This window comes from Drosophila busckii, chromosome X (genome assembly GCF_011750605.1).
Source record: "Drosophila busckii strain San Diego stock center, stock number 13000-0081.31 chromosome X, ASM1175060v1, whole genome shotgun sequence".
Classification (NCBI taxonomy): domain Eukaryota; kingdom Metazoa; phylum Arthropoda; class Insecta; order Diptera; family Drosophilidae; genus Drosophila; species Drosophila busckii.
In genome coordinates, this window is record NC_046608.1 from 2,722,506 (window position 1) to 2,744,275 (window position 21,770).

A 21,770-nucleotide genomic window follows, 5' to 3' on the forward strand; every position below is an offset into this window, starting at 1 on the left:
AGTGCATGCATGGAAAAAAGGAAAAGCGCTCGCTTGAATGCAATTTTCATTAGTAAGAAAATTGTGAGAACTTAAGCAAGAAGCACACGAAGCAGAAGAAGCAGCAACAAACAATACAATATAATAAAAAAAAAAAAAAACATTCCAAACTCTCTGACAATACAACTGCGCCGCTAGTTTTTGTAGATTTTTCCCCCCACTACCACCACCGCCACCCCATACATATCGCCGGGGCATTAACAACAATTGAGAACTGTTTGACTACCAACAACTAAAATGCGGCGGCAGTCCACGATGCTAGCCGCGATATTGATGGCCGCCCTGCTGGGCAGCACCATTGCGGTCGAGGGTAAGTTTCATTCATGAATAAAAAATAAAAAACAAAACGAACAACATTTTAATTGTAATTAGGTTTCGCACACAAGTCGATTGGGGAATTAATAACAAAAAATATGCACATATGAAATATTATATTTACTTATCAGCAAACAAATAAATTGCTAAATAATTAATGGTTCCCATTGGATTAATTAGGTATCCAAAAATGTAGCAAATAGTTTAATGCTCAAATATTAAGAAGCTTCAGTTTACATTTAAATTTTACACACAGTTTACAAATATTAACAATAATAAGTAATATTCAAAACTAAAACCCCTAAACAAAATAGAACACAATTGTTTTTTTGTTGTCTTATACGTCATTTATTTCATTCTTTATTTAATGTCTATTATATTTTTATATTGTGAGTGTTATTCAAGAATTTATGAACTGTAAATGAAAATTATTATTACAAAAAGCAATTAAAAGTAAATGTTCTTTGAAAAATAATTAGAAAAAAAAAAACAATTATATTTTTATATTGCGAGTGTTAAACAAATCTATATTATTCATATAATGTATTTTGTATTTAATTTCATAGTTGTTTTCTATATTTGGCAAATAGTTAAAAAAAAAATATTTTTCTTTAAGTGCAAAGGAAAGCAAAATTAACGGTTATTAATTACCATAAATTTAGTTGATTTCGTAAATTTAGCATCAATTAAAAATTGCAGCCAATGCACACAACATGGGTAATCCCTGGTGCTGGAATCTAATTTAAATTTATTTCAATTGAGCCATAAATTATGTCAAATACTAAGTTATTTAGGCCAATCGCTGTTGTTAGCTGACTTAAGCTATAGTTTGTATATGGCAGATTTAAAAGTTCATTATGTCTCACTATAAATTCATTAAATATATTGGGAGCAAGCAAGGAGCTACAAATTAACACTGCATTTAATTAAATATTAAAAGAGCAAGTCAAATCCCCAAAGATTGCCAGAAATAGTGAGCAACAATAAATTAAATATAAATGTTATAGAAGCGACAAGTATTGGGAAAGCGTGTGCAAAGATTTAGGATCTAATTTATGTGTCCAATTAGTAAACCCCCTTGCCCATGCCCATGCTTATTGCTCCCTTTTCTCTCGCCTTCTCTCGTAGACAACTCACCGCCAAAAATCACCAAGCAGCCGCCCACCGATGAGCTGCTGTTCAAGGTGGCGCAAGCGAACAAAGAGAGCGACAAGCCATTCATTATTGAGTGCGAGGCCAATGGACACCCGGAACCAGAGTAAGTACACACGAAATTTTGTGGGTGCCACTGCCACTGCATTTTGGGCTATATACTACACGTTATATATAAATATATAGGAGAGCGAAGCGACATGTGCTAGTTTATATACAGCTAAGCATGCTTAGACGCAATTTACATAAATCAATTTCAAGCAGATGCCTAAAGCACGCACACAACATAAAAAAAAGCAGACAGTTCAAAACTTTTTTGTTTCGTTTCGTTTCTTCAATATATGCTTGTTTTTTTTATTGTATATAAAAGCATAGGCATTGTCTCATATAGAACACGTCACAAATATTTTTAATTTTACAATAATACAAAAAAAAAAAAAAACGAACGAACGAGAAATTTTATACAGCAGCAAGTTTGTTTTTTAGTTTAGTTATACACTATGCTATTTTTTATAAATAAGGGTATTATGTTGTTGTGCAAGGGATATATCTGCTTGATCAGCAGTCGAATCGTTCGTCTGCCTGTATGAGCTACATGAACTCGAAGTCTATAAGCGCTAAAGACACCAAATTAAAAAAAGCTCAATCATGCCCAAAGTGTATCAACACGTCGAGTGCGTACAACTTTAATTTGTTCTTGTTTTTTGCTGTCTATTTTCAAAAAGACCAAAAGCATTTTACAAATTGAAACTACTTTCAAATTAAGAGCAAAAAATTTTAAGTAAAAATAATAATAATTAAAAACTAGCAATAAAATACCAAAAATATATGCAATATATTTAGTAAAATTTATTCTGCAGATTCATTGATTCATTGAAAATATCGAATAGTGATTGTAAGGCTGCTGGTTAATTATAAAATTTTTGCAGTAAAAATTCCATTGAGAATTAGTGTGCGCCATACGAAGTGAAAGAATGAAATGTCTTTATTATTATGACTTTTATTTTTGGGCGAGAGCTTTTATAGAATGTGTGTGGCTATGCCTAGTTTATTTTAATTGCTTGCGTAGAATTTTCAGCAGCGAGTTGAGTTGAGGATCGTCTCATAAAATACAAATACTCGTCAAATAAATTGCATTTTATTTTTGTATGTATGCTGCTTTCTCTGACGCCACGCCCCCCCACCCCACCCCTTTGGTGTGTGTCATGAGGCCAATGGTCAAAGTATTTTTGTTTGATGAATGATGAGACATCATTTGAATTACAAATGACTCACAATTGTTGAAAAGAAAGAAAGAAAGAAACTAAGTTGGCTTAGAACCTGTTGGAAACACGTTTCATTTCGTTTTTCTCTATAAAAAACTGATTGCTTGTTGTACTTGCATGCAAAGTCATTACGACATGCGGAATTTAGTTCTTGCCGCTTTTTTTTTTTTTATAGACGAGCTTGTACGATAATAAAAAAGAAAAAAACAACAAAAAAAAAAAAAAACAAACGAAACTATAATAAAACACGTTGTTTGAAGCGGAAAAACTGCGTGACGCGCCGAAAACAAAATTCCAAAATGAAAAAACGGAACGGAAAATATGAAAAATAGCCAAGCTGTTCGAAAATAGTTTCAACATAGTGTAGCAGATGTGTAGCTAGCAAGTGGAATATATCCTATAAAACGCATATTTATTTATTTTTACACAGCTCATCAAATGGGTTAATAGTGGGAAATGCATGTGTATGTGTGTGTGTGTGTGTGTGTGTGTGTTAGGCCATGACGATGACGTTGTCTCTGCGTTGATGATGTTGTAGCTGATAATGATGTTGGCAAGTGGACAGACAGGTAGCAAAGCTCTAACCAGTTTGACTGGACGTAGTTCGGGCACGCTTAGAATATGCTTTGATATATATAAACATTATATATATAAAGTAAACCAATGGACAGCGCCAAAAAGATATTACGTAATGCCCAGCGGGCATTTCTATAGAAATTGCTCTTGTTATGTTGCCTAACTAGCGTCAATTGCAGCGCCATCTGTTGTCAAATGATTAATTTAGCGTTTTTCATGCATAATACAAATTATTAGCGTAATGAAAAGTAAAAGTTGAGCTAACAATTAACAATTAATTTGTTGGCCAATGATTTAATTGTTGGCAAATTATCAAATGTGCAACTAGGAAAAGCAAAGCGCAATTTGTTGACAATTTGGCAGCAGTCACCTAAGTGCTAAACTAAAAATCTGTACTTGAAATAAATTAATTCATTCATCGTAGCAAAGTGTAAACCAAAGCTTGGGGCGTTTGCCTTACACAAGTTGCGCCTCATTCTCTTTTTTTATTTCCAACTATCTATAGTATAGCTGTCTATCTATCTGTACGCCTCTGTGATTCAGCGTGACATACTTTTATTGTTGTCATTGGCTGCTGCTGTTCTCACTGCTGCTGCTGCTGCTGCTGCTGCTGTTGTTGTTGTCAGCTAATGTGCAACACAGACACAAATTGTTGCAGCTTATTTATAGAACGCCCAAGCACAACAGCTTCTGCTTTTTTAGCACTTTTATGTTAATTATAAGGTTGATTTAAATATAGTTAAATTGTATGCTTCTAAATTGGTTGCGCCCTAGTTTGTGGCAACAACAGGTGGCAGCGTTGCAGGCTGATTCATTCACTCACTCACTCACTCAGTGTGTTAATCGAAAGTCACGCGCAGCGTTCGATATGCATATGAGTAATAAATAAATGTGTGCTCATTGTTATGAATGCGATATGCTCCACATAGATTAAAGTTAGCGTTAAGTGGCTATAGCCATGAAGTGCTTCAGTTGCAATTTCAGTGAATTCCTTTTGCAAGTCTGAATTTGATAAGTCAAAGTTTTCTTAATAATAGTCATACATATGTATATGTTAAATAGTAGTTTATTTATAAATTCTTTAAACATTCATTTAACACACTTCATGGCGTGTGCGTCTTTTTTTCTTTGTTGCAAATAAACTTAAATCGCTTCGCGCACATTTTTATTTCAGAGTCAAGTTTAGCAATTCAGCTTCGCCACAATATACAATAAATAAAGCAAAAGCTAAGCTAAACGCTTTGCCGCTTGGCAACATGAAGAGTCGCCTCGTCTAGCCTCTCATAATGTAGCTATATATACATATATACGAATGTATCTGCAGCTGTGAAAAAAACGTTCTGCCAAAGTTGTTTGCTTCTTGAACTTTACAGCAAACGAAAACTAGTTTCAAGTTTGGATTTTGTTGAGTGTGTGGGCGCTGCGAATAAAGCAACGAGACTATTGTTTAAAGTTTAAACATATGTTGGCACGACCTCTGTGAGCTGCTGCTGCTGATTTTTTTCTCCAGCCAAGCGAGTGCTCTATGGCATAAATTACGCATACGCCATGGCTGATAAAATTTGAGCAAGCAAAAAACGTTGATAGGGTTACAAGATGCGCTTTGGTAATTAAAAAAAAAAATTAAATAAAATAAATTTAAAAAAAAAACTATATCAAAATATGATAAACAGCGTATATAAAATAAAATAAAATAGAAGCAAAAAATAATAAATAATTTAAAAATATGTATTGCTCATATAAAATACTACTATATATCTCTTATTATTATTATTATTATTGAATGCAGCAGCTAATGAGATCTAATGAGTTGCTCCAATATTTTAGCTGCTCTCAAGTTTCTCTAGGGTATCTATATGTTGCTCTTAAAGCGAATCCTTTGCTTATTACATATGTTGAGTATATTCTTGTTGGTTGTTGCTTCAGCTGCTTCTGCTGCTGCTGCTGGCTGCCTGTAGGAGCTGGAGCCATGTAGCTTCATTGATTTTTCACGCCAGAGCGCGCATTTGCAAGGCGCTCACTCTAGCGGATGTAAATGTCCTTGGTTGTTATTTTTGCTCCTTTGGCGCCGGCTGTTACAGCATTGTGTCCTGAGAGTTTGTTGTTTGTTTGTTTTTATAGCTACTTCATGTATATTAATGTGCCGGGTCGCGTCAAACTGGCGCCAAAAAAAATTACGAAAATAATTTCCACACACTAAAAGTTGTGCGTTGAGCTTTAAATGGCAGCAACAACCCTCAGCCCCACAATGGAGTCTCCCCACCCACTTTGTGTGTTGTCGTCGTCGTCATCGTGTGATTAAAATCAACTTCATCAGCACATTTTGCCGCAGGCAGTTGGGCCATGCACGACTGGCAAATACACTTTTGATAGTTGGAGCAACAGAGCAAGAGCGAGCGGCATTTTAAATTGCATAAACTATTTATTTTTATGCTGTATTAACAACAAGCAGTTGGGCAGACGTCTGGAACGACGGCCGACGTCTGGCTCTGGCTTATGGGTCAGAAGCCACCCTCATGTCTCAGTCAGTCAGTCACTCATGCACTTGGGGGTACTTCCGTACCCAAATGGGCATGGACATGATTCATGCGTATCAATCAAACTTTTGGCGCAAGCGATGCGAACATTTGTCATTTGTCTGTCAGTTTTGTTGTTGTTTGGCTTTGGCTTTGGTAATTGGGGCGGTTAAGCTACCATATTATATATATATATATATATATATTATATATAATATATATAATATATATATATATATAATAATACTTTTCGATATTTGTACTGCGATATTGAAGAAAATCAATGAACTGCGACGCAGACTTTTGCTTTTAAAGCAAACAAGAATTATAAATATGAAACTTATGGCAAACTTAAACTAAACTTGTGTATACATTGCCTGGTCTTTTACAACTTTCAACTCTAGATTGAGCACACACACTCAACTGATAAGTAGCGCTCTGAGGTCTATTAAAAAATCGTGCACCAAGACTCGTCCCAAGTTGCAACTGCAATTGCTGATGAGTTTTAGTTTCTGTTTTGAACCCTGTTTTGTTTGTTGTCTTTCCCACGTTATGTTTATCCCTTTTTGCTTTTCGCTGCCTTTCTAACGGTTAACCTCGAGCTCTCTCGCTCTTCTCTGTTCTCCATTTCAACTCATTACAATTATGTACATGTTCTGACCTCAGCTTACATGTTGCTGTTGCTTAAGGCCAACAACAGCAGCAACAGCAACAGCAACATTGTCGTTCTGTTTTTTTCGGCATTTCTTTTTTGTTGTGTTTTAATGATTGCCGCCGTGCACCGTAAGCATTCAAATGACGCTGCTAACTTCAATAAAAAAATAATAGAAAAGAAAAGCAAAGCAAAGAACGCCTCAAAACGTTTCTGACGCACTCATAACCAAAAATTGTTTCCGGTGCAGGTGGCAACGTAAATTTGTCGCTTTTGTCTATTTTTACAACGCCAAGTGACATAATCAATATACACATATGAGCTGTTATCGATGTGTGCGAGTCTATTGTAATGAGCGGCAGTCAATTCAATCAATAATTAACTGGTTACGATAACACTTATCGATAAGTGTTAAAGTCTATATTAAAGTCACTCCAAGTAATTGAAATTGCTGCAATTGCTTAACAAAATATTTATATAAAAGATGACTATCGATATGTTACAATACATAATTATCGACCATTTTTTAATTAAATTAATTTGCATGAAGTCTGCATAGAGGATTTTATAATTGAATTAATATGCAAAGTTCGCTATATTACAATTGATAATTATTGATAATTAATAAGTGTACACAAAGGGATTATCTGATTAGATAGCACTTATCGCTGAGTTTTAAAGTCTTTATGAAAGTCTGTCGAAGTAACAAAATATTTATTGAGCACTTTTTGATAAGTGAATTAATACGTCAGTTATGTGTATGTTATGCGATAACACTCGATAATTATCGATAGCATGTATGCTTTGTATTTGCAACATCAATGCTACATCGATAGCTTAACGGGTACTAATTTACTACTTAAACAAGAGCAGTTCTCAACTGCAATTGCAATTAATTGTCCAAACTGCTGGCAACTGTTGTTGCCACAGTAGCAGCATATAAAACAGAATAAATGCAACCGAAACGGCTTTTTAAATGTGTGTACACAAAAGTACAGACAATATTTGCATGTCGTTACCCAAACCCAAATCTAAAACCAAGCGCAGCCTGGGAGTTGTCTAGCGTTTCGTGCTGGCAGGAAGAAAACAAACCTCAGTTGCAGTCTGGCTGGGAGGGAGGGCGGACACTTGATTCATTCATCGTCACATACAGCGTCAAGTGGTGCTGACTGCCTGTAGAGGAATGCCAACCCCCCTGGGTGAGGTGCACAGAGATTGCTACCAGCAACTCCAACAAACTCCCAATTCCAGCTGCAGTCGTGGCTTTTATGTCAGATGTTAAGTGCACACACACATACATACAGTCAAGTCAGTCAGTGAGTAGAGTTATGCCTTGATGAGTCATCGTGGCATGGTGGCATGAATATGTGGCAACCACCCTAAGCCACGTGGCGGCTGCTGCCTTAGCTTTTGTATAATGTTTGTTTTTGCTTAAAAGCGTTTGTTGATAGCGCTTGATCCGTCGCTTGAAAAGAGTTGTATATGCTTCAGTTCGTCGAGTTGCTGTTGTTGTTGTTGCTTTGTAAATCGATAAAAACAACATAGCTGTACATAGAAAGTTTCTCGGTATTTAATTGAGTTTGCGCCTTGGATTGAGACACTCATTAGGCCTAGACTTGACGCTAGACGCTGCCTGCATATCCAATCTATATCATCACATCGAAATAATGCAGCAGACTCTAAACTAATGGGCATTGGGCAATTCCACTTTGCACTCTCTGATGTGCGGGCGTACTGATTGAATAAAAGTTACCACACACTCAACTGCTATTAAAAGCTGTTGTAATTTTAATTAACAATTCAAATCATATTTAAGTAGTCAACTGACACTTAACACTACTATGCATGTGTGTGTGTGTGTGTGTGTGAGTCATGTCATAATTACCAGCACTTGTCGAGCAATTTGTGTGATTTTGTCACTGCTCTTTTGCTTCGATTCTTTGTCCGTGTCCGGGGTCAATTAGTACTCTATTTGGTTTGGCAATTTTGTCGTTCCGCCCAGAAAAGAAATTTATGAACTATGCACCCATTGAAAGGTCTAAGCGAGGTCTAATCAACTATGAATGTGCAGAGCTGGCAACAAGACAGACGTTTTGCTTAAGATTTGAGAACAGGTATTGGAAGAGAAGGAGAAGAAGTCGAAAGACTTATCGATTTTCAAAGTGCACTTATTAAAAATGTCTCAGATATGTCCCAATCGATATGAATATGGAATTGAGCACCTCTTGATGTATTGGAAGAAAAAAGTTGAAAGACTTTTAATACAAAGCGTTTGAGATTTTCGGGTCTAAGGCTTATCGATTTGATGACTTCGGCTATTGTGTGAAACGCACCCATTGAATATGTGAATGGGTTTTAGAAAGGTGTTCAATCCATATGAACAAGGAAATGGCAATGGCCATGAGACTTGATTGGAAGAGAAAGAGAAGAAAGTCTTTTATTGCAATCGCTTAAGATTTGAGGCGAAGTCCAAAGACGTATCGATTTTTAGACTCACAAGTATTATATGAAATGGATATGCCATTATACACATGCCCTGACGCTTCCGATATGGCAATCTATATATGTACGTACGGCTTTGTTTGCTCTGGTCCTAAGGACTGTTGCTTTTGTTTGCTTGTTGCCAAGAGCGCAACTAATTGCCACACATACGCAACTAATACTACTACTACTTCCACACACACACACACTGAGGGAGTCTCTAGGGTCTCGGCTGTGTCGCTTGGGGTTTTGTGGGTGCGTTCAGTATTGGATTGCTTGCATGTTAGGCAAACATTAATAAGAGTCCACAGGCTAAAATGAGCGATTGTGTGTGGTGAGCGGTGTCAACTGAAACCGTTGGCCCATTTTTATGTGCGCAGCGCTTTTGTTGAAGCTTGGAGTGTGTTTACCTTGGAGACGATGTAGTCTAAAGTTCTTGGCTAAAATACGGCGGTGTCATTGCACGTTTGACATGCAGAGTAAAATGTCAACGGGCGCACGACCCCGGGACACGCCCAGTTTTGCTTCTCGTTTAATCCACGACTCCCCACCCACCACTCCCTACTACAGTTTTTCTGCTTTTTGACAATTCTATTGTGCTCCAGTTCTAAGCCTAACACACACACACACACACAAACACAATTGTCATAAAAGCTTTTCGCTGTACAATGCGAGGCTTTGGCTCAACCCTCGAGCTGAGACCGAAACTCCAGTGACGTCTGCTGGCGCCAGCAATTTGCTCTTACCTCTTGTCTCTCTTGCTTGCTGCCGTGTCCTTTAGCAGAGCATTTAAAGTTTGGCATTTCCTCTCGACAATGTCACATGAGTCACTAACTCGATTACATTTCCACAATCACAGCCACGCACGGCCAGACTAAATATGCCAAAAGATTAAAAGCCACACTCCCTCGCTCAGTGCCAATTGTGGATGTCACTAAGGCAACGGATTATAGCTTGAGCAAACGTCATTTCCATTTTCATAAGTATTCGATTCGATTCCAGGGTCTCGGGTTATTGTATTAGAATAAGAAACAAAGCAGGTTGCCAGTGATTGGAAATGCAGACGGAAGCTGCTGACCGGCAACTAGTGAAGTGACTAGGCGCTGGCCCCGAAAGTCAGAAGAAGGTTGCTGGATTGTTGGGAAGAGTGAATAATCTGAAGGCGACAGGTGTAATAAATAAAGCGGCATAGCTAGAAGTTTCCAACCGAGCAAAGAAAATGCCACTTGGCTGAATAGGCAGGCAAATTGCCTCATGCCTTAGAATATTTTCGCCTTTTCTTCGAACCCATTATTGTCTTTCTTCGTCTTGAGTTTGAAGATAACAAAATTCCTTTTATTTAGAAACCTTTTCGCAAAAAGTATCGAATGTCATGTTTGTTAAATAAAGTCAGTCAGTCGTCATCTGGTAAAATATTATAATATATATATAATTTATAAAGAATAACATTATTAAGCTCGTGCAGCTTTTGATTGTCTGATTGTTTATATGAATATTTTTGCTACACATTTAAAGTAGCGAAAGCTTCATTGGTTTAAATTGAAGCAAGAATAAAACAGCAAAGGGCTAATTGCTTTAAATATGGCTCATCATACTTAGAGCACATTGCACTGCACTTTAGGCTAAAAAGCTGCCATTTGCTTTACTTACTTCGTCGGCGGTTTCTTCACTGCGGTCTGCGCTCTCTAGTTCTGCTGCTTTGGCTGCTTTACTTCAAAGCTGGCTAGGTAGCTCAGCTTGGCTTAGACTGGCGTATAAACTGGGTTAGGGCGCAAATTCTAAACGCAAATGGGGGTGTGGGGCAGATGAAAGAGCAGCCGCAAGCTAAAGGGGGCAGGACTTGGGACCGAGAGCTGCTGCTGCCGCAGCCTTTTATTTAATTTTTTCTTCATGTGAGCGCATTGCAATGCGCTTAAAAGTATGCTACGGCATTTTAGCGCTGCTTGTTTACTCATTTTCCTCAGAACTTTTATATTGTATTTATTTTGTTTTTTCTTTTTTTTTTTGCTTCTCTTCTTTTACGTGTTTCGTATTTTTTTGCAACCCTCGCAACGGGCGCTTCCTGCCGCAACTGCATGACTCATAGCCTAGACCGCAGTCGTGTTTCTATGTATGTGTGTGTGTGTGTGTGTGAATTTTCTATACAGATTATAATCGCATTTACAAGAGCCAAGCATGAAGAGGCAACTATTAGAGAGAGGCGGTGTGGCCAAGTGGCAGACAGACAGCAAAGCAAAAGGCTAAGGACCTGGGCCAAAACTAAAAGTAGCAGCTGTTGTCTCTCCAGTGTCTCTTAGCTGCCTTTTTTAGTTTTGGCCACCACCTGATCGCTTCACTGACTCCCTCCCCGCCTCTCTCTCTCTATGTCTCTCTGGCTGGTGGTGTCGCCGATTTGCTTCAGTGCACTGAGCCCAGTTCATGCGCTCGCGTGAGTCAGCACTGGAAAATTTATTAACTGTGCGCCTAAACACCAAACGCTGGGGTTAACTGAAGGTTAGCCCAAGGGTTAACATTGCATCTAGGGGTGCTTGGCAGCAACTCAATGTGTCATTGGCACAATGCCAACGCCAGCGATAAGCCTCAGCTCCGGTCTCAGCTCAGAGCTTTGGGCATGCAAATGGGATTTATAGAGAGCTCCACGGCTGCTTTAGATTAGCGCAAATTACGCGAGCGCATAAATTCACTGAAAAATCACACGGACGCATAAATTACTAAAAGCTAAAGTCGCTTTTTATTTTAATCTTCAAACAAACATGAGCAAGATCTATTTTTAGCGTCCATAAGCTTTTAATTTTATAAAATACAATTTTATGCAAAATAATGATAAAATAATAAAATCATAAAGGTTAAGTCAAGGTTAGCAAACAATAATTTCAGTAATGAGCACTCACTCTCATAAATATAATTAGAGTGAGTTTGCTAAAAAACAAATCAAATTGTGCTAAAGCATTTAAGTAAATTCAAAGTTTTCCATTAGGTTTTTCTTTATTATTTTCACTCATCGAATCTAATCGAATCGAATACTTTGCTATATATTTATCCAGGCTTTTTGTTTCGATCTTGCTATTGTTTTTCCACTAAGCTTCAAATTTACATTATCTGCATAATTGGAATTGCTAAATTATAGCAAAGCACAGAATTCAAATTCGAACATGCGCACTACAATAAGTTTGTAGTTCTAATTAAAGGCCAGGGCAAATCCTTATTGAAGGTGAACTGAACCTATGGAGGAAGTCAGTTGGCCCAGGCCCAGGGCCACTTACAAGTTCAACAAACTGACGGCCGTGGCGCTGCCCTCAACTTACAACACTTAAAAACAATTCAAATGATTGACCTATTCCCTGACCTATGACGGGCTGTTGGTGGGCGACGATGGGAGTTGGGAGGCAGTTGCCGCCTAGCCTGGCAATGTCTCGAAAAAAAAAGAATAAAATTAAACTGGGAACGAAAAAAGCAAGAAATGCTCGCTTAACAAGCTAAAGCAGCCCATACAGTTCACATAATTGACTTGAACTTTTGAGTGTTATCTATATATAGTACTATATATAAACTAGATCGAGCGCCAGACTTGCTTAAAATTGAAAAGAACAACGAACCAAATTGACAAAAAGCTCAACTGAGTTAAGTTCTGTGTGTGTGTGTTTGTGTGTGTGTGTGTGTGTGTGTGTGGCATAAGCCAAGTCGCTTGCCTTGCTTCCTTTAGCACTTAATTGCAATTATGCCAGCTTAAGAGAAAGAGAAAGAGCAGCAGAGACTTGAAACACAGTTTCGCAATTCATAATTATAATATATGCATGAATATACTTATATAGACACATGTAGTTGAGTTGATTAACTCAAATTAAATGTGGAAATCAACTTGTTGAAGCGCCGGCTCGACAATTAATGAGCGCAACATATGAGGAAATAAATTTTTAAAAGTAAAGCCGGCAAGCATATCTAGTATAAATGACTAATGTCTTTAATCTATCAAATTAAATGAAATGAAGTGAAATGAAATATATGCGGCGGCTTGCTTTATGTAAGCGCGATTTCATGCAAAGCATTTAATTGAACATTTTGTTGTTGTTATTAAATGATTCAAAGCTTCAATCAATTGAGTTAAGTGAATGAGTTAATTCGCAAACATTTTGCAATTGCCAGCCGCGAAAGCTTCAAATTTAACTATTTTGAGAGCAAACTACTCTTAATAAAATAACACAGACTAACGGTCATAAGTATGCTGACAAATCTTTGCTTTTGCAATCTTTAGGCAAACGTTTTGGAAACAGTAAAAGAAATACAATAATGTGGAATTGTAATATTAAATATTTTTATATATCAAATAAATAGCTCCTTTTAATTCCAAATGACTGCGTACAAAAACAATTTCCTTAAAATTTATAAGCAGTTGAATTAAATATTAGTCAAAAGCTTTGTCATTGAGCTTTCCAAGATAGAAACACATTAATAAATTAATCAGTGAGAGAATGAAAATTAAAGTAAAAATATGAAATATACAAATAATTAAAGCATAGCTTACACTATTAATCCAATATATAAATTTGAATAGATGTTTTTGGGTTGTTATACATTGTAGATTGAAACTCAATCAAGCCATTAATCCCAGTTATTAATACTCTCAATTCTTTATTATTTTGCAGATATCGTTGGATTAAGAACGGCAAGAAGTTCGACTGGCAGGCATATGATAATCGCATGCTGCGTCAGCCTGGACGCGGTACGCTGGTGATAACATCGCCAAAGGATGAGGATTTGGGCCAGTACCAGTGCTTTGCCTCCAATGAGTTCGGCGTGGCCACTTCCAACTCCGTGTTCGTGCGCAAGGCCGAGCTGAATGCATTCAAGGACGAGGCGGCGCGCAGCGTGCAGGCGAACGAGGGTGAGCCCTACTCGCTGCAGTGCGAGGCGCCCGATGGCTGGCCCAAGCCCACGGTCAACTGGTTGATACAGGAGTCGAGCAATGTGGGCATCAAGTCCATAAACAATTCACGCATGACTTTGGATCCCGAGGGTACACTCTGGTTCTCGAATGTGACGCGCGAGGATGCCAGCGGCGACTTCTGGTACGCGTGCTCTGCGACCTCGGTGTTCCGCAATGAGTACAAGATTGGCAACAAGATCCTGCTCGATGTTAAGCAGATGGGCGTGAGTGCCAGCCAGAACCGATACGCACCCAAGCGCCAGTATGTGACCAGGAAGAACGAGGTGGCGCTGCGAGGCAAACGCGTGGAACTCTATTGCATCTATGGCGGAACGCCGCTGCCGCAGACGGTGTGGAGCAAGGACGGGCAGCGGGTGCAGTGGAACGATCGAATAACGCAGGGCAACTATGGCAAGTCGCTGATCATAAGGCATGCAAAGTTCGATGACGAGGGCACCTACAGCTGCGATGTGTCCAACGGTGTGGGCCAGGCGCAATCCTATTCGATCAATCTGAAAATACATGCCATACCCTACTTTACGGTGGAGCCCGAGGATCAGAGCGCCTCCGAGGATGAGGAGGTCATATTCAACTGCAAGGCGGCGGGACATCCGGAGCCGACCATCCAGTGGATACACAATGGCAAGCCCATCGCTCAGAGCGAACCCAACCCAAGACGCACTGTGACCAACAATTATATTAAGATTGTGAATCTGATCAAGAAGGATACGGGCAACTATGGCTGCAACGCCACCAACTCGCTGGGCTATGTCTACAAGGATGTCGTCCTGAATGTGCAGGCTGTGGCGCCCCAGATCAAGGAGCCGCCACGCGCCGAGGCCACCGTCAATGGCAAGAACATAACCATGCGCTGTGTGGTCTTCGGTGCACCCAAGCCCCAAGTCAAGTGGCGCCACAACAGCAACTGGCTGACCGGCGGTCGCTACAACGTCCTGCCCTCGGGTAACCTGCAGATTCAGGAGGTCACCTTTGCGGACAATGGCAACTACACTTGCTATGCTGTGAATAAGTTCGGCAATGCCACGGCCCAGGGTACGCTGGTGGTGAAGGAGCGCACACGCATCACGCAGGAGCCTCAGAACTACGAGGTGGCTGCCGGCCAATCTGCCACATTCCGTTGCAATGAGGCGCACGACGATACGCTCGACTTGGTGATCGAATGGCATAAGGACGGCCAGGCCATAGACTTTGAGGCCGAGGCGCGTTTCGTGAAGACCAATGACAACTCGCTGACCATTGCCAAGACAATGGAGCTGGATTCGGGTGAATATACATGTGTGGCCAAGACGCAGCTGGATGAGGCGACGGCCAAGGCGAATCTCATCGTGCAGGATGTGCCCAATGCGCCCAAGCTGCGCGGCATTTCCTGTTTGGCGGACAAGGCGGAGATCAACTGGGAGCCACAGGGCGACAATCGCTCACCCATTCTCCACTACACCATACAGTTCAACACCTCGTTCACGCCCGCCTCCTGGGATACCGCCTACGAGAAGGTGCCCAGCACGGACTTCTCCTTTGTGGTCGACATGTCGCCCTGGGCCAACTACACGTTCCGTGTCATCGCCTTCAACAAGATCGGTCCCTCACCGCCGTCGGAGCACAGCGAACCCTGCACCACCCAACCGGATGTGCCCTACAAGAATCCCAAGAATGTTGTCGGCCAGGGTACGGAGCCCACCAACCTCGTGATCAGCTGGACACCCATGCCAGAGATCGAGCACAATGCGCCCAAGTTCCAATACCGTGTCAGCTGGAAGCGTGACATACCCGCTGCTGCCTGGGAGAACAAGGAGATCTATGACTGGCGTCAGGATAATATTGTCATAGCCGATCAGCCGACGTTCGTCAAATATCTTGTCAAGGTGGTGGCAATCAACGAGCGCGGCGTCTCTAACATTGATCCAGAGGAGCTTATCGGCTACTCTGGCGAGGATCGCCCCTTGGAGGCACCCACCAATTTCACCATGCAAACGCTCACCTCTTCCACTCACGCCTACGTCGCCTGGAATCCAGTCAGCGAGGAGTCGGTGCGTGGTCACTTCAAGGGCTACAAGATCCAAACCTGGACCGACAGCGAGGGCGAGGAGGGTCTGCGCGAAGTTCACACCATCCACAATACCGCTCTCGTCACACAATTCAAGCCCGACTCCAAGAACTATGCCCGCGTCCTTGCCTACAATGGCCGCTTCAACGGTCCACCCAGCGCCGTCATCGACTTCGATACGCCCGAGGGTGTGCCCTCGGCTGTCCAAACGCTGGAGGTCTATCCCTTGGGCTCCTCCGCCTTCTGGCTGACCTGGAAGAAACCTTTGAACCCCAATGGCAAACTCACTGGCTACAAGCTCTACTACGAGGAGGTCGTCGGCAGCTATGTGGGCGAGCGACGTGAATACAATCCCCACATCACCGATCCCCGCACCACTCGCATGAAGATGGCCGGACTGAAGCCCGACACTAAATATCGCATCTCCATTACCGCCACCACCAAAATGGGCGAGGGCACTGAGTAAGCAATAAACAAATCAGATATTTATAATAATCGAAGGTGCCATAGAAATCTCAAGAGATTTTTGTCTGAATTTTATTTATGGAGATTAACCAAGAGTTGTATGGCAATAACCCAAAGATATTGAATGTATATTTAGAATTCTTATTAATTTTGACGAAATCTCTATTGTAGACACTACGTTGAGAAGAGCACGCTGAGTGAGAGTCCCATGCCACCATCGACGCCCACTCTGAACTGGGAGCCAAAGACTTCAGCCAACGGCATGCCCGCCTATCGCATCAACTGGGTGCCCAGCATCGACGGACGTTCTGGCTCACATTTCTTCACCAAGTACAGGTGAGAGCCTAAGCACATAAATTCTAAATCAAATATAAATATTCAATGCGTTTGGCTCTTTGCAGAGTTAAGGGTGAAACCGAATGGAAGAATATGCAGGCGGAGACAAATAGCGATCATCAGACGGTGGAGAGCCTGCAGCCGGATACGGTCTATGAGTTCCGCGTCGTCTCAGTGGACGGACACTACTTCACGGAGAGCGCCACGACAGAGATCGATACGAATAGCCTGGAGGGACCCATCATGGTGCCCAACGAGAGCATGGCGAATGCCGGCTGGTTCATTGGCATGATGCTGGCGCTTGCGATCATTATCATACTGTTCATTATCGTCTGCATAATACGGCGCAATCGTGGCGGCAAATACGATGTGCATGATCGCGAGCTGGCCAACGGCAGACGCGATTATCCCGATGAGGGCGGCTTCCATGAGTACTCGCAACCGTAAGCATAGTAAACCACAGTCTATTCTCAATTGTTACTTTAATGAGTTTGTAATCTTAGCTTGGACAACAAGAGCGCTGGTCGCCAATCCGTTAGTTCAGCGAATAAGCCCGGCGTAGAGAGCGATACTGACTCGATGGCCGAATACGGCGATGGCGATACAGGTAAGCTTCAAGTCTCGAAACTCAAGCAACTTGCCTTTTAGGATACGCTGTGTGTGTTGTGTCCTCTTGTCGATCTATGTTGCCCACACACAAACACACACACAAACACATAGAAACAAACAAACACACACTACTTTCATTTGATTTCCTTTTTGTTTTGTCGAAAACCTTTTTTGTTTTGATGTTGATGTTATAGCTGTGGCCACAGCCGCTGGTCATGCCGCCACCGCGGCACGCAAGGTGGGCGTCAAGCAGCCGCCAGCCAGCCCACTTAGCCAGTCACAGCCACAATCACAGTTGCCGCCGCCGCCGCCCTACGATGATGCCATGAAGCGCCAATAATAATTTTGTTGCACACAGCCTACAATTTTGTTTTGTTTTGTTTTTGCTTTACACACACACACACACCACACACACACTCATACATATACGACAGCAACAATTGCCGAGCGGAGGTCTCGACTTTCAGCCACAACTTCTTCTATTTATCGTATACATAATTTCGTTCAGGTAGAGCTCTCTCCATTTGCCTCTTTGCTTAGGCACTTTACGTTTTATGCATTACGTTACGTTACGTTACGTTAATTGGCTGCAAATTTATGCTCTATATATAGTATAATACAGATATATGCAGCTTACAATTGGCCAGCTAAAGAGCTGTAGAGAAACTAACGTTAAGTTCTAAAAGTAATATAAAACAAAATTATCCAGGGCTACCACAGCAATCTGTAGAGAATTTAGACTAAATATGTTTCGCCTGAAAACAGCTCGTAGATAATTTTGGTTATGGCTTGAAATTGATTTGATTGAATTCTGCAGCATCCCAAACTGTTATACAGTTCTTGCTTGAATTTCATTTCCATATCATTCCGCTGTGCCACAGTCCAATTCTTAGAAGAATTATGCGCGGAATGAAACAGCGCCCAATCCGCTGGCCATGCATAAAATCTCTCGGCGTACTGTGACAACGCGGAATTATATTTCGCTAGAGATTTCTGTGGCATCTCTGGTAAAATTAAATTAGCGTTAGTTTTTTTTTAAGCTCTGGCAAATGATGTTTGGTTTTGTTTTTTTATGTTTTTTGTTTTGCTGGCTTTACTACTGCGCTTCGCTTACATTTTTGTGCACGTCCTTTCACTCATTATGTTTGACAACTAACTGCTGGCAAGCTGGAGCTGCAACTGCTGCTGCTGCTGCTGCGCCCACCCCTCAACCAACGCCCCTCAGTTCCCAAAGCTCTTCATATATATATCCATGCACTGATTGGATCTTTACTAGATGCCAACACATAAAATTTGTAGCCTTAGTAAGCGATCCAATTGAATGTGCCTTATATAAAGTGCTATATGTTATTTGTATCTGATCGTTATAGTCGTAGTTCAGTTTCAGCAAACATGTGTTGAGTTAACTTTTTTCCGTTTTTGTTCATTGTTTTTGCGTTCTATTAACTGTACTTTATGTTTTGTGTTATTTGTTTATAATTTATTCTTTCCAATGCACCATTATTTAATTTACTTATCAATTTGAATTATTTTTTCTTTTCTTTAATTATGTTTAAATGTATATTTTTATTGATATCAACGCATCGAACCACAAATCACAAACAAAATCTATAAAAATAAATAAATAACATCAACTGCAAACGAATGCAGGCATGAACGAAGATGGTTCCTTTATTGGCCAATATGGACGCAAAGGACTTTGATTTAATATTGTAAGCACTACCAGCAGCAACAGCAACAGAAACAGAAACAGAAACAACAACAACAAGAAATGTTTAACGAAAACGAATAACCGAACCGAGCCCATCCACAACTACAGCAACTACAAGAACAACAAGAGCAACAACATCACCAACAAATTTGTTAAATCAAAGTTTATTTTTCTTTAAGCCGCATCAATATATTTAATGATATATTTTTTATTAATTTTAAAAAGTAATGCTAAACGTAGTTTTTAAAAACCAAACAAACAAATAATTCAAAATACTGCCAAGCTAAAATTATTACCATGACACATGCAAGACGCAGCAGCAGATAAAAAGATAAAAAGAAAAAGCAGAGGAAGAAGATAATGAAGAAGAAGAAGAACAAATTTACAACGACGCAGCAAGAAGAAGGCTATGTTTTTTAATCAGAAGAAGAAGACGCAATAACTTCAGCAATAGTTTGATAATAATATTGATAATAATAAATGCAACATGAAATCTCCTACTCATGAATCTAAGCAGCTGCCCGTGTACTGTTAGCTCTCTCTCTCTCTTACTCTCTCTCGCGCGCGCGCGCACACTCTCTAGCTATCTCTCTTGCACACAATAATGCACGCACACATATCCCACTCTCTCTGGCTCTGTCTCAGACGCTTGCTATCTCACCTGTGCGTTTCTAACCTCCCGCTCTATACAACTACATTATTGTTTCCCTTTCAATACCCCTTACTATGTAATGCATTATACATATATTGTTTAAGTCTTAATTTAATAATATTTTTTTAAAAACAAGAAACAAAATAAAAAAAACAAGATAGCAGTAATAAGTAATGTAAATTCTCCTCTTGCGTAGATCCCTCCTTGAAATGAAATGAAAATTTTGCATACGTGTGTAATTTTTTTTATTGCTAATGAGTTTTGTTTCACATTTTTAATTTCGTGTAACTCTATGTATTTTTATAAATTATGGTTTTATTATTATTATCTTTTGTATATCAAATTGAATTTGGCAATTTTTTATTACTTTTTTTGTAAACAAATGCGAGAAACGTTGTAAAGTTTGTTTATAAAGAAGAAATCTATAGATAAAAATGCAATGAAGTGTATTGATTATGTATTTTTTCTACTTGTGTGTAGTAGCGCCTATTAAATAAACTGAGCAAATAATAATAATAATAAAAACAAACTATATACAAGATGTGAATTTTTTTATATAGATAAATAATAATAAAAAAAGGAACAATACGTATGTTAGAAAGAAACAAAATAAAGTAAATTAATGAAACAAATGAACAATAAAATGTAATTTGTAAATTATAGCAAAATGTATTTATTTTTTGGATCATAAAATTATTATTTTCTTATATTCAGCGCTAATATGAACTTAATTTTGATTTCATTACGCATATCTGTAGAAAAGTTTGCTTTTATTTTAGCAAAGCGATTCATACGCTACATACTTTGTATGTAATTAAAATTGAAGGTAATGTTTAACTGCCGCATGAAATTTAAGTTTGTTGCTTTACTGTAGACTAGTAGAACCCCTAAACCTGACCTTAAATTTAACGGGCTGCGCTAACTCTTAATTACCCAAGACCCAAACTAAACAAAATGCTTACTGCAAACTCCATCTAAAGACAATTGGTTGTGGCTCATTCATTATTCAGCACCACATATGTGTATAACAAAGCTATAAAAAATATATACTGTATTTGCTTGTTAATTAACTCATTTGTTCTGCTTGCCCCACAGGTCAATTCACGGAGGATGGCTCGTTCATAGGACAATATGTGCCCGGCAAGCTGCAGCCACCGGTTAGTCCACAGCCGCTAAACAACACCGCCTCGTCGCATCAGCCGCCAGCGTCGCAGCCTGCCTCCGCACCACCAGCTGCCCCCACTGGAGCCGCCAGCACTGCCGCTGTGGCCACCTACGTCTAAGAGGCCTCGTCGTCGTCGTCGGCTACCCCGCAATCCTCTTAAAAAACATAACTGCTTTTAATTCACGCAATCAAAGCTATGCCCCCCCAACTTTATTAACTGTATGTCTGTATGAGTGTGCGTGCGTGTGTGTGTGTGTATGAGTGTGAAAAACTGCTTTAAGTGTCTGCAACAAAATTACAAAAAAATTAAATAATTAAACACACACATTTTATATAAAGTAAATTATGTAAGCTCGTCTGAATTTAAAGCATTTCGTTTTTGCTTCTTTTGCTTAAATGTATAGAATTTAATAAGCTATAAAAAAAAAACACGCAGCCTTTTTCGATGTAAAAAAAAGAAAGAAACATTTGTAATGGCATCGTTGCAAAGTTGAAAGAAAAATTTGTGTTTTGTTTTAGTTGTTAATGTACTTTGGAACAATGATTATGATTCTAAATGATATATGTGTATGTATTATTGTACTAGAGCGGCTTTTATGCATTAAATATGCATTTATGTATATGTATGTATGCCAGATGTTAGTTGAAAATGCGCAGGATTATTTAAACTTTTGTTTATGACAAACTGCATGAAAGTGCAAACGCAACTCGAAGAATTTTTGTATAATTTTTATTTAAGGCGATATTGTATGAGCGCCAGCCAATAGAACTCTAGTATATACAACTTACAGTAAAAGCAGCGTAACTGAGAATAAGAAAAGAAATTTCCAAGCAAGAAAATTAGCGC

General features: G+C 39.6%; 1 protein-coding gene across 4 annotated transcripts in view; it reads left to right on the top strand.

The window, feature by feature from the left end:
* The window catches only part of LOC108605133 (neuroglian), a 33,677-nt gene extending 12,423 nt beyond the window's left edge, over window positions 1-21,254 (top strand). The window contains exons 1-8 of one of the 4 annotated variants that reach the window (XR_001915370.2): window positions 277-349; window positions 1,483-1,612; window positions 13,640-16,447; window positions 16,622-16,786; window positions 16,852-17,229; window positions 17,290-17,393; window positions 17,590-17,903; window positions 19,046-19,294. Coding sequence is in view for 3 of the 4 variants with exons in the window: in XM_017994700.2 (XP_017850189.1) it covers window positions 277-349; window positions 1,483-1,612; window positions 13,640-16,447; window positions 16,622-16,786; window positions 16,852-17,229; window positions 17,290-17,393; window positions 20,854-21,041 (3,846 nt within the window). In the remaining variant the exon portion in view is untranslated. Of the gene's footprint in view, window positions 1-2; window positions 350-1,482; window positions 1,613-13,639; window positions 16,448-16,621; window positions 16,787-16,851; window positions 17,230-17,289; window positions 17,394-17,589; window positions 17,904-19,045; window positions 19,295-20,853 lie in introns of those variants that run through there. The other 3 variants (XM_017994700.2, XM_017994699.2, XM_017994701.2) reach the window with 3 other exon arrangements.
* Window positions 21,255-21,770: the final 516 nt, after the last annotated feature.